General features: G+C 44.7%; 1 protein-coding gene across 1 annotated transcript; it reads right to left on the reverse strand.

Annotated features, from left to right (window-relative positions):
- Nucleotides 1-577: 577 nt before the first annotated feature.
- DEPDC7 (DEP domain containing 7) lies at nucleotides 578-10,950 on the reverse strand. Its single transcript, XM_021527613.3, has 9 exons — nucleotides 10,825-10,950; nucleotides 8,079-8,466; nucleotides 6,370-6,500; nucleotides 5,317-5,506; nucleotides 4,308-4,522; nucleotides 2,938-3,080; nucleotides 2,618-2,743; nucleotides 1,053-1,131; nucleotides 578-885 (listed from the first exon to the last, which is right to left on the reverse strand). Exons 1-9 carry the CDS (start codon nucleotides 10,913-10,915, stop codon nucleotides 668-670), a joined length of 1,581 nt encoding a protein of 526 aa, XP_021383288.1. The 5' UTR covers nucleotides 10,916-10,950; the 3' UTR covers nucleotides 578-667.
- Between the last annotated feature and the right edge of the window lie 1,136 nt (nucleotides 10,951-12,086).

Genomic DNA, 12,086 nt, shown 5'->3' on the forward strand with positions numbered 1-12,086 from the left:
CTGGTGCCATCAGTACAAGTTACAGACAGAGCAAAACCCTGCAGGGATGAAGATAACCAGCCACTAACAGTACATCCTGTGGCAACCAAAGCCAGACTGACTTCAAAATCCAGACTGACTTTACCACCCCAGGAGAGCAAATTCCTCAATATGGTGTCATTTGAGCTTAAAACAGCACAATAATGTCACACACATAGGTTAGTTAGCTGGCAAGCCTGAAGAAAAGCTGTGCAGTATCAAGCAGAATATGTTTTTCAAGCTCTCTCCAGCACACAGCAAGCCAAAGATCAATGTTATGTGATAGTCACATAATCCAAGGCAAATTAGGAAATAAAAAAAAAGCATAAAATTCAGTGATGGAGCAAAAGGTGCCAAAGAGATTTCATTCATGGTGTCTTCCCTCTCAGTGATTTTGAGACTCAAATTGAGGGACTCAACTTCAATAGAGGGAGTACTTGGCTTCTGGGGAAGTACTATTTTGGTCTTATAGCAATTAAGAATGAGAAAAGCTAACCTATAAATACAGGTTAAACTCAGGTACTGTTTGCTTTGGTAATAATTGCATAAATTCCATCAGTTTCCACAAAATAATTTTATTAGGCAGATACATGAATATAAAAGATTTACAAATATATTAGTGTTTTCACTGCTGGGGTATACAAAGCAATCAATATTTACACATATTAGTAACTCTGTCTCCAAAATACTGCATAAAAATACTTGGATTACTACTATGAAACTGATCTAGCAGCCTCTTCCTCTCTTTGTCAGAGAGCTTTGCATCTTCATCAATAGCTTTTAGTAGAGATAATAGCTCATCTCTCGTGGTCTTCTCTGTGTTGGAGCGATACTCTCTTTCATCAAGCTTTTGGCAAAAGGTAAAACCTGAAAGGAAAGGGGAGACGTTGAGAGGATTATCACCACACTCCACCCACCCTCGAGATTCCAGGGACCCATCCTCCTTTAGCTCACAGTGTTACAACCTTTTTTTGCATCAGGCATTTCTCCTTTTGGGGCACGGCAAGATTGCAAAGCTCAGTGTGCAGAGTTACCTGGTATCTTGCTGGGATCCTGCCCTTTCTGCAGGGCCAGCAGTTTGTTGCTGACCATTTTGTGCAGGGCCCCTGGGATCTGGAACAGAAAGAGAGGACAATTGTCGTGGTTTGACATGGAAAAAAAAATTTTCTAGAAGGAAGAGGTCAATTAAGATATTGACCAATTGAAGATAGACACGCCTCTAAGAACACAGGGGTTAAAAGCAGAATTCCCAAAAAAACTCACTCTCTTTAGTTCCAATCAGCACGCAGTGCTGTGCTCTCCCCTGCCCAGCCGGTGGCTGGGGAAGGCACATGGCCTGACTGAGGTAGGCCAAAGAGTAGAAAGACTAGAACCACTCTAGCCCCTGCAGATAGGAAAGTAGAAGAAATCCAAAATGTCTCCATTCCCCCCCAGAATTTCTCTCCCAAGAGGAAGAGAGAAAAAAACAGCAGCCGTTTATCAGCAATTCCACCGTAAAGAAGGAGGAGCGGGGGAGCCGCAAGGTGCCCAGTCGTGTGGGAGCTGGAGTCTGGGCATCGAGCCATCCCTGGGAATTCAAACTTTTAACCCTTCCCTAAAAAATAAAAGCTTTATAAATTTTTCTTTCCCCTCCTCAGTTTAAAAAAGAGGAAAAGAGACACCTTAGACCCTGAGATATTAAAAGAAAAAATTCTAGATGGGAGGGGGACAAGGAGTAGCTTTTAGCTAAACTCTTCTGTGTTAGCCACAAACTAAACCAATCTTCTCCTTCAAAAGAAACTATATTTTAAAAAGATGCCAGTAAGTCAATAAACCTACTTCAGCTAAGAAAAAACAGAAGTAAAGAGAAAAAAAGTTAAAGAGTTTATAGTAGTGCCCCCTTGTCCTCAATAGAAAGAAAAAAAAAGAAAAGAAAATCTCTGTTCTTAGACCCTCAGCCCCCCAAAAAAAAAAAAAAAAAGGAGAACTGTAATTCCAAACAATAAAAAAACTAAACTGTTGTTTTCTCCCCTCTTGGCAGGGCTTCCTTAAAAAAAAAAAAATCCTAAAAGCAATCTGTCCATCCATACATTAATAATAAAAGCACTGTACATAAAAAAAAGAGTCACCATAGCAAACTTTTCTCCGGGCGGTGCCATGTGTAACATAGAAACACAAAATATAGAACTGTGTTTTCTTAAAAGGTCTATAACACAAAATAAACTCTGTTCCCTCGAAAGGCTGAATATCAATTATCTAAAAAATAAAAAGCTAATTAAAGTCCAGATCGTGTCTCACTATAGTTTATTAAAGTTAAGCAGAAAGAAGAATGCTTTTACAAAATTTCCATTTTAATCTTTATGTGTTTTTTTTTTCCTTTTTCCTTTCTTTTTTTTCCTTTTATAATAGTAACTGAATAAAGTTTTTTTTTCCTGTTAAGCCTACTTTACTCTGTTCTCAATTCCACTTCACAACATTCAATAAAAAAGTTACATTTTCATAGAGGCACTAGCATTGTGCCAATGTCAAACCATAACAACAATGCAACAGCATCTTAGAGAAGGCAGCTCTTCACCAGCAGACCAGATAAACAAAGCCTTGCCCCTTTTCTAGCCCTTACCTTTAACACATCTCTCTGGTTGTCCACAAGGAACAAGATCAGGAGGTCAGTTTTCCCTCTGGATAGGTTTTTATTGTTGATAATAGCCTTAGAGAATGTCCTTTTCACAACCATCCTGTTGTCACTCTGTAGAACAAAGGGATATAATGACCAGAAGAGGAGAGTTAGTCTCCCCCATTGAGAAGGGCATCACCTTTGTTCTTCCGAGACATTGTTTTTCCTGTAGTCACAAATTTAAACCACAGAGGTGTTTTCTGACCAGTACCGGGGACCTCTGGATTTCAGAAAGAGTAAAACAGCTGTTAAGAATGCAGATTTACCTCCTTCTGTAGCTTGAGCTCAGACTGATGTGCTGCAACAGCCATGAAGTACAGCAGTCTCCTGAACTCCTCCCTGACTTGGCTGTCTAGGAGCTTCAAATAGAGCTGAACAGCTTCTAAAGATTGCTCCATCTTCCCATTCACTGGGGAGAGAGAAAGGGATCTACTGAACATTTATTTATTTCAATAAATAACTGTTTCTTTAAATAAATAAATATTTATTTAAATAGTTAAATAAATAAATATTTATTTAAATATACAAACACATTTATTTATTTAAATAACGTTAAATAAATGTTACCATAAAACACCTAAATTAGCCACTGAAGAGATGCCCATCTCTTTAAAGAGAACCAGCCAAACACAGCAATCCATTCTCAGAAAAACTTTTCCCAGGTTGAGGAGAGCTGCTTGCAGAGTCTCTCACAACATCCCACACACAAGCCTTCAGCCTGGCATTAAAGCTCCCTTGTAATTAAGTTCAATTACAGTTCAGCCATCTTAAAGGGGATGAGAAATACTGAAAAGGGAAAATGGCACTATAAAAAAAAAATAAAAATGGCCTCTGCTTGTGGTAATAAAGATCTCACAAAAACTGAGGCATATGTCCTAGATACATAGGCTAGTTGGATGAGTCAATTGCAAATTACTTTGTAGAACTTTGCTCAATTTTAATTTGCCTTACTATGCAGAGTAGCCATTTTAGAGTTGTGAATTGTTTAAATGAAGTAGGTTGTACTAATATCCTTTAGGAATAGTAACATTTAGTACAGAGGAAGAATGGGATATAAATGCAAAGTATTCCAGTTAGCATGGAACAAGGAGAATAATCAAGGCAGAGAACTTATGAAATATAAGGAGATCTGGGATAAAATGTTGAGAACTAAAATATCAAAAGCTTTCTAAAATGTTGTCCAAACAAAATTTAAGAAACAAGAAGAAAAAAGAAAAAGTTGTCAATGGGGTACCAAGCATCCACACAGCTTTCTGTTTAGCTCTTACAGCCTAATATTTACTATTAGGCTATGTTCATATTTCATTTCCCATGGATACCTGACTTACATGGATACCAGCTAGGACCAAATTATAGCATTCTGGTTTCACAGCCGTTCTACATAGACCTGAACAATTACAGAACTGCACACAGTAAGAACAAAAATGCCAATGAACAGTCTTTATGACTAGAAATTTAAAGAGCTCCAACCATACATAAACCCCCCCAAAAAAAACCAAAAAATCAAAAAGCCCACCAAAACCCAACAAAAATCCACTTGTAGAAGTCAGCTTTTAATCTCGGCTCCTGAGGTAAATCCTCAGTTTCTTAGTACATATCTCACATGAGCATTGGAGCACAGCTCTATTTTACTTACCCAATAGTTCTGCAATTCCTAAATGAATTTCAGATGCATGGCTTAAGAGTGGCTCCTTTTTTTGGCTGTAGTATCTCCCAATGTTTTCAAACAGCAGCAGTTTCCAGGAATCTGCTTTGTCTGGCTGATCAGGCAGGTTCCTGCTAATATCCACCACCATATGATCAGGAAGATATTCCAAGCAATCAATTGCTGCCGAGAGCCACTCGTCTGTCCTGGAAAACACAGGGGTTTGGGTTTGTACCTTTACTTGTGGGTGCCCTTCAGAGCTGGCTGCAATGCTTTCCACAGAGAGCAGGCAGACTGGTTCCTCCATCACAGTGAAAACTGCATGTGTAGGCACTAAAACCACCCATTAGAAAGTCACACACACACACAAGACACTTCACCTGACACACTCGCATAGATCACAGTCATAAGCCTCTTTGTTATGTATTTAATCAAGATGAAAAATTCGTAACCCACAAGTAAACAGTTCCAAGAAGTAAAACCCAAAGTCAATCATGTCCTCTACTGTTAGATAAGGACACAATCATTGCTAGATAAACAGAAACATGAACCTTGATCTGATTCAGACTGGTACAAGTTTTTCAGAGAATGTTTTTAACTCTATGCACAGTTTCAAGCTCAGCATTCTTAGCTCTTTTAATACTGTAGGAGGAACTAAACTAGTTCCTCAAAAGCGATGTCTCTAGGAAAAACTTCCATGATGGTTATAAAACCTCTAGTTTTCTCTCAATGTAGCAAAAAAATTTCTCCTCTGAATATCATCCACTATTGTCATTGCATTAAAAACCAATCCCAGTGCTCAGAAGACGTTCTCACTAAGTAATTGTTATTTACCAGTTTTTCCAGTCAAGTCCAACAGGGAAAAAAGTGTCAGCTCACATTATTTCTGCAGGACTGAGACGGCTGTATTTTCTACATCCCCCAAAGACCAACTGTGCTTTACATTCGCCTGAGAGCAGAAAGTTGTTCAGAGCTGCAGAGGACAGCAATGATTACTTACTGCGAGTCACTGAAAGCCTTGAGGATCTCTCTGTCCAGGTAGTTGCTGGTGATGACATATCCAGCTGCCTTCCTGGGCTCTGGCAGCTGAGGTCTGATCTCCTGGTGCTCCAGTAGAGACTCCAGGAGAGGGAGGTCCACCAGCTGCAGCAGGCGAGCAATTGTTTGTTCTTGCCAAACTTCATTAATAACTGGGAAGGGTGGATACACAAAGCACTCAGCATGAGCAAAAACCGATCACAAAGAAGGTCTCTCCCCATCAGGCCTAACCTAACAGATTGATTTTACCGAAGCAGAGACTTGCAGTAGCAAAGCATGCAGCTCTTATCAGCTTGAAGTGCCTTTTATCACCACAAAAAGGCAAGAATTACCCATTTGTTTAGTTAACTGCAAGTGCGGGAGAACTGCTTTTTGGGTAAGTCTGAAGTGCCCTACACTCTTTGTGCTCTAATTTGCAAACAATCTTTGTTCTAGATAAGGGATGAAAAAAAATGCAACAGTGACACTCTCCTTATCACAGTTTCCTTGATTATTTCATATGATGGAAAACGCAGTTTCTAGGATGCATTAGCACTTTTAAGCAAAGGAAAAAACGCGTTAGATCACAGTTTGGTCTGAAAGACAAGCCATGAATTGTCAAGAATAGTTTCACACAATACTGAAGGAGTGCTGGATGTGCAGATATACAATTCACTTCTAGCCAACAGCAGACTACTTGCCCTGACTAAAACAAGCACACAAATAGTGCAAGTAACTGAGCATTATGAATATTTCTACCTCAAATCAAGCTCTATATGCTGGATATTCTTCTGAACAAAAGTCAACACCGATTTATTTCAATCAAGAGATAATGCCTCTTGTCTGATGAAATAAAAAGGCAAAAGGCAAGCTTGCAACAAATATAATTTGCCTTTTCATGACCTGGTGTTCAAGCCAAGATATGCTGAGTGTCAGTTTGCCTCCCTCTCCAACCTGAGGGGCACAAGTCTTCCCACTCCTGCAGATGTACCTCCCTTCCCCCACACACAAATGACTGTGACATTATTTGGCTCACCTCGACGGGACAAGCTGTCTGAGATGTTGACTTGATGGCTGCTTGCAGGCTTTAGACTTAGGTTTTCCCAAAGATCCTCCAAGCTTTCTGGTTTGAATTGAGTAGAGTAGAACAACGTGCCCTTCTCACATCTGAGATTAAAAACATTTATATATATATCTATAACCATATATTTGGATAACCAAATAAATCATGGAACATACAGATGTGGGGAACTGTCCCAAGGTCAAACATTTTCCCCTGTATAGATATTTACACAATCCCCCTCATCTCCCCTGCCTGACCCTTCCTCAGTCCAAGTCACCCAGGAGAATGTATGATACCTTCAAAAATTATTTGCATGCAACAGAACCACTCCAGCCACAAATTATTGTTCCTCCAAGCACAGCTGTATGATTTCAATTCCCACAGCTTCTTTGTTTTAGGGCACTGCACAATCTTTTTGATGCCCACTATCTCTAAAGTGGATGTGACAAGCTGCAGGTATCAATAGAGCTGTTCCTTTCACTAAATGAAGAAATGTAACCTGATGGATCTGTGCCCTGCCCAGAAGAAAAACACCTTCACTCTACACTAATAAAACATGAATAATCCTGTTTAATGACTGTTTGTTCAACATATTCTAAGTCTTACTTTAAAAGCTCTTGTGATGGAAATATTTTTAAATACCACAAATACTTAAAGTGGTTTTAATTTCTCATGAATTCTCTTTTTAAATAAAGACTTGGGACAGTATGCTTTAGAACAAGAGCTAATGGGAGAGAGGGGAGAAGCAGGACAAAGGAAATATTTTTAATCTTTGTTCCTCTACTTTTTTATCAGGGTTGATGCATTCGAGTTCACATTTGCTACTCACATGAACACGTCAATCAAATAAAGCATTTCCATTTTGGGTCAATACTATTTATAATTTTGAAAATTATAAATTAGCACATTGCTAAAATTTTAAATTAGCACATTGCTAAAACTACTGCATTAAATACAACCATGTAGTTTCTTGTAAGAATATGTCAGAGTAGGTGAAGAGATGAACACTGAACAAAAACTTTTTAAGGGAAGTTTTTTGGCAAAGTGGCATCTACACATTCTGCTTTGTTGGGTTTGGTTAATACCAGGGTTTTCTTTGCCCACTTTTAAAGGGACAGGGCAACAAAACCTCACCATTGCACTTCCCTCTGGTTCTAGGATGGAGTGCAATAGCGTAACAGAAGAACAGCCGGCTACCCTGCCTGGGAACAAGTCATATTTGCATAAAGAAACAGCTAAAAAAAGAGCTAAATTGGAAGTGTAGTGAAGTGAAGACGGTGAAAGAAGAAACATTTTTTCCTTAGAAATTGCATGGATCACTGGTTTATGCCAGAGCTAGATGTGCAGTGACTAGAGATTGCCCTGTTGCTTTAGCCTGTTCGATACACCTGAATTCCAGCTGGTTATATTGATTTAGATCAGTATGTAAATGCACTTAATTTCTACCCTCTCACCTCCCTCCCCCAAGGCGAGGTGATTACAGAGAAAACAAGTAACCATGTAGGCTATGTGGTTTACTCTCTTCAAATTGCTCTTTCCTACCTGTCTTCCACCCACATCTTCACAAACATCTATGCAGTGTCTATTTTTTCCTGGTAAATGTACAAGTTATCTTTTCTCTCCTCCACAACACATAGTATTTTTCTCTTGTAAAAAATTTCACTTCACCTCCACGTACTAACCTCTGTGGGGTACACTGCTGGTAATCTTTCTCAAGCTCTGGCTGGTTCGAGGCGTTTGTGAATCTGTAGAGGCTGCTGCTGCTGTCCTCAAACACGGAGCGTTTGTCTTTGCCAAAGACCCTCGTCGAGACAGCCTCAAACACTTTGCAATCCATCAGCGCTTGGCACACGCGCACCACCTTAGCCCGGGAAATATCCACGTCCCCAAAATACTTGTTCTGCAGCAGATGGGCAAAGACAACATCCACCGCATCCGAGCCAATGAAGCAGTCGTGGTAGCACTTCAGGTTCTGGCGGCGCTTCTTCACTTCCACTTGAGTTTGGAGCGCACTGATAATGCTGCTCCAGACGAAGGTGGCTCCAAACGGCTTCTGCGCCAAGCTGAAGCCTGAGGACACAGACAAAGCCTGAATTCATGCTGCAGCCACAAAGGACAGCCCCCTTTCTGGCTTCTAGCTTTCATCAACCTCCTAAGGATTTAAAAACCTTTGAGACTTCCACTTTGGCTCGGGTTGCTCAGGCATTAACGCTTTGTTACTTCCTCAGCAAGTCTGCCTGCTCTGCGCCACTGTCTCCCTCTCTCTCTGGTGGTGGTTCCACTCGCTACACCAGCCTAAAGCTTTGCAACGAGGAGTTCCTGTTTTGTCAGCCTCTCATTTTGTCCTTTTGTGTGTCCCTCAGTCACCTAATGGTTACCCTTGCAGAACCACTGCTAAGCACACAAGTCCAAAGCCACAAGCCAGCTGCACGCACTCCTAACACCCCAGTTCCTCATTAACGCTACCAGAGCGACGCAGCTGGGCAGGCAAGAGGGAAGCAGGGATGAAGAGACGCCTCAGAACCCTGTGTGCTACAGGACTGTGCACACAGACAAGCTGCCTAACAGCAGTGCTTAGCACAGCACTAAGGAGTCCGTGGAGATGCCATCCACTCCACACTGATCCCACCAAACAGCCCTTGGCCACCACGGCTCCAGAGGAGACCTCAGCTCTGTCACCCAGCGCCACTTCCGTGAGCCAGTCCATCTTCCCTCCCCCAGTGAAACCACTGAACTATTACTCATTTACCAGTCTGATTAGAACAAAATGCCAGCAGCCAACAGTTTGACCTGAGGCTACACTCAGCCTCCACAAGGACTCAAAAAACCATGAAGTTTGCAGGTGGCACCTAACTGTAAAGAGCTGCAGCCACCAGAGAGGCTAGAATTAGAACATGTTTTTCAGTAAGTCAGATGAATAATTTACTAAGAGTGAAAGCAGAGGAAGAAGACAGAAATCAAAAGCTCAAAGACAAAATATGGAAGGAAGAGTTGGCAGCAATCCTACAGAAAGCCAGCTGGGATTGTGACAGACCTCAAACCAAATGAATTAACAGTGCGATACAGTGTTTGAAAAAAACAACATGCAACTCCTACTGGAACATATTACCATGAGCATTTTCCACAGAGATGCAGGAGGTGGTTTTTTCTACTCTGTTTAGTCTGAAGTAGCTTTAGTTAGAGAGTTGTATTCCAATTTAGGGCACCAATCAGTTTTCAGCTGCAAGAAAGCCCAGAAATTGGCAAATAAGCAAGGGGAAAAGGAAAGGTAGAGGAGCAGTGAAGACTGGGAAGAGGGAGAGAAAACAAGGAACACAACACTTTTGAAGACACCAGAACTCCAGAAAGACAGCAACAGTTGTCTTTCTGAAAAGATTCATGCCATGGGAATAAAAGCAAAACAAAACAAGAAAAGCAAAGCTGCTTTTTAATACAGAGCATTGAACCAGCCAAGGTAGCAATCTCCCAGAACATCCAGTTTCCAAAGCTTCAAAAGTACAAGATGGACAAGGTACACAGCTGCTGACACTTTAACCTCAAAAGTACAAGATGGACAAGGTATACAACTGCTGATACTTTAACCTGATGACACCTTCAGGAAGGCAGAACAAACACAACAAACACAGAATACGCTTCCAGCCCTACATTCCAATAGCCAGCTACTCTCTTTGGGAGGGAAAGAGTCCCAAACCCGACACCACCAAACATACAACAACGCTGGTTTCTGTCGCTAGAACAAACACCAACACGTACAACCTGCAGCGCTTTAATTACTACTCACGGCCTTTTCAGCGCTTCCTTTATACACACAGAGCCTTCGCATCTTTTCTGAGAGAAGCGGCGTTAAGTGTGGCATTAAGACAAGCCGTTTGCACAAGGTTAAGGCGCTCAAGGCAGGGAAAGAAAAAGAGCAAATCCAGCCCGCAGCGAGCGCCCTTTCAGGGCTTACGCTGGCTACCGAGGCACCTGCTCCCAGCCCGCGCTGGGGTGACGGAGCTGCCCAAGCCCCCCTGGCAGCCAGCCCCCGCAGCTCCGCGGGCCGGGCCGGGCAGGGCAGGACAGGGCACGGCAGGGCAGGGCAGGACAGGGCAGGGCAGGACAGGGCAGGACAGGGCAGGACAGGGCACGGCAGGACAGGACAGGACAGGGATCCCCGGCGCTGCCGCCCGGCCGGAGCCGCCGCTGCCGCCGGCGGAGCGGGCGCGCAGCCGGGACGCGATCCCCGGCGGCAGCGGCTCCCGGCGGCGGAGCGCGGCCAAGTTTTGGACGTCCCAGAACCGGGAAAGGCGCCGAGCGCAGCTGCCGCCGCCGGGAACCCGCATCCCGCAGCGGGCAGAGCCGTCCCGCCGATCCCGGGCTGCGGGCAGCGCGTCCCTCCCGCTCCCGCTCCCCGTCCCGCTCCCCGGTGCCCCCGGGGCTCGGCCGTACCCGGCGGCCTGGCGGCGGGGCTGCAGACCGCGCTGAGGCTCAGAGCCGCCGCCTTCTCCCGCACCGTGGCCATGGCGAGGCCGCTCCGCATCTGCCGCGCCGGGCGCGCCCGCGGCTCTCGGGGCCCGCGGGGGCGGAGCGGCCGCGCCCCCGCCCCTGGGCGGTGCCCGGGCCGGGGCAGGAGGGGCAGCGGCCGCCCCGGCGCCGCTTCGCTCCCGGGACGGTGGCCCGGGCTGGAAGGGCGCTCTGGGACCGCCCGGTCTAGTCCCCCTGCCGAGGTCACCCGGAGCAGGTGGCACAGGAACGCGTTCGGGTGCCTTTGGAACGTCTGCTCCAGTGTGCTGCCACCTTCAGTGGAAAGAAGCTCTTCCTCGTACCGAGGTGGAACTTCTGATGTTTTAGCTTATGGCCAGTGCTCCTCATCCAGTCGCTGGGCACAACCAAAAAGAGCCTGGCACCATCCTCTTGTCACCTGGCTTTGAGATGTTTATGCACATCGATGAGATCCCCTCTCAGTGTTCTCTTCTCCAGACTGAGCAGGCCCAGCTCCTGCAGTCTCTCCTCTTGAGAGAGATGCTCCACACCCCTGACCATCTTTGTGACCTTCTGCTGGGCCCTCTCTGGTAGTTCCATGTCTGTTTTGTACTGAGGAGCCCAGAACTGGATGCAGGACTCCATATAAGACTGGCAGTATCGTAGGAAAGTGGCTGCTGTGGGAAGGGTGGAAGTGCTGCACAGAACTGGTGCTACAGGCCAGGGGCTGAGTGTGAGAGCACCACTGGTCCTGGATGGGGAACTGTGCTCAGAGAGCAGCCCTGACACTTCCTGCAGCATGGGAGCACCACCTGCCCTCCTGGCAGCAGGACAAGTGTCCCTGGTGACAGAGCATGATGTGAAATGCTGGATTTCACAAAATCCCAGGTGGGTCAGGCTGGAAGGACCCCACTGGACACCTGGTCCAGCCTCCCTGCCCAAGCAGGGCCATCCCAGAGCCCATGGCACAGGATTGTGCTCACATGGCTCTGGAATATCTCAGTGAGGGACACTCCACAGCTTCTCTGGGCAATCTGTTCCAGGGTGTGATCACTGCACAGCAAAGGAGCTCTTCCTCAGGTTTAGGTGGAACTTTCCGTGGATCACTTTCTGCACATTCTTGTCCCATTGCTTGGCACCACTGAGAAGTCCCTGGCTCCATCCTCTTGGCTGTAGATATTTATACACACGGATGAGATCCCATCTCTGTTCTCTTCTCCAGGCTGAAC

This window comes from Lonchura striata, chromosome 6 (genome assembly GCF_046129695.1).
Source record: "Lonchura striata isolate bLonStr1 chromosome 6, bLonStr1.mat, whole genome shotgun sequence".
Lineage (NCBI taxonomy): Eukaryota > Metazoa > Chordata > Aves > Passeriformes > Estrildidae > Lonchura > Lonchura striata.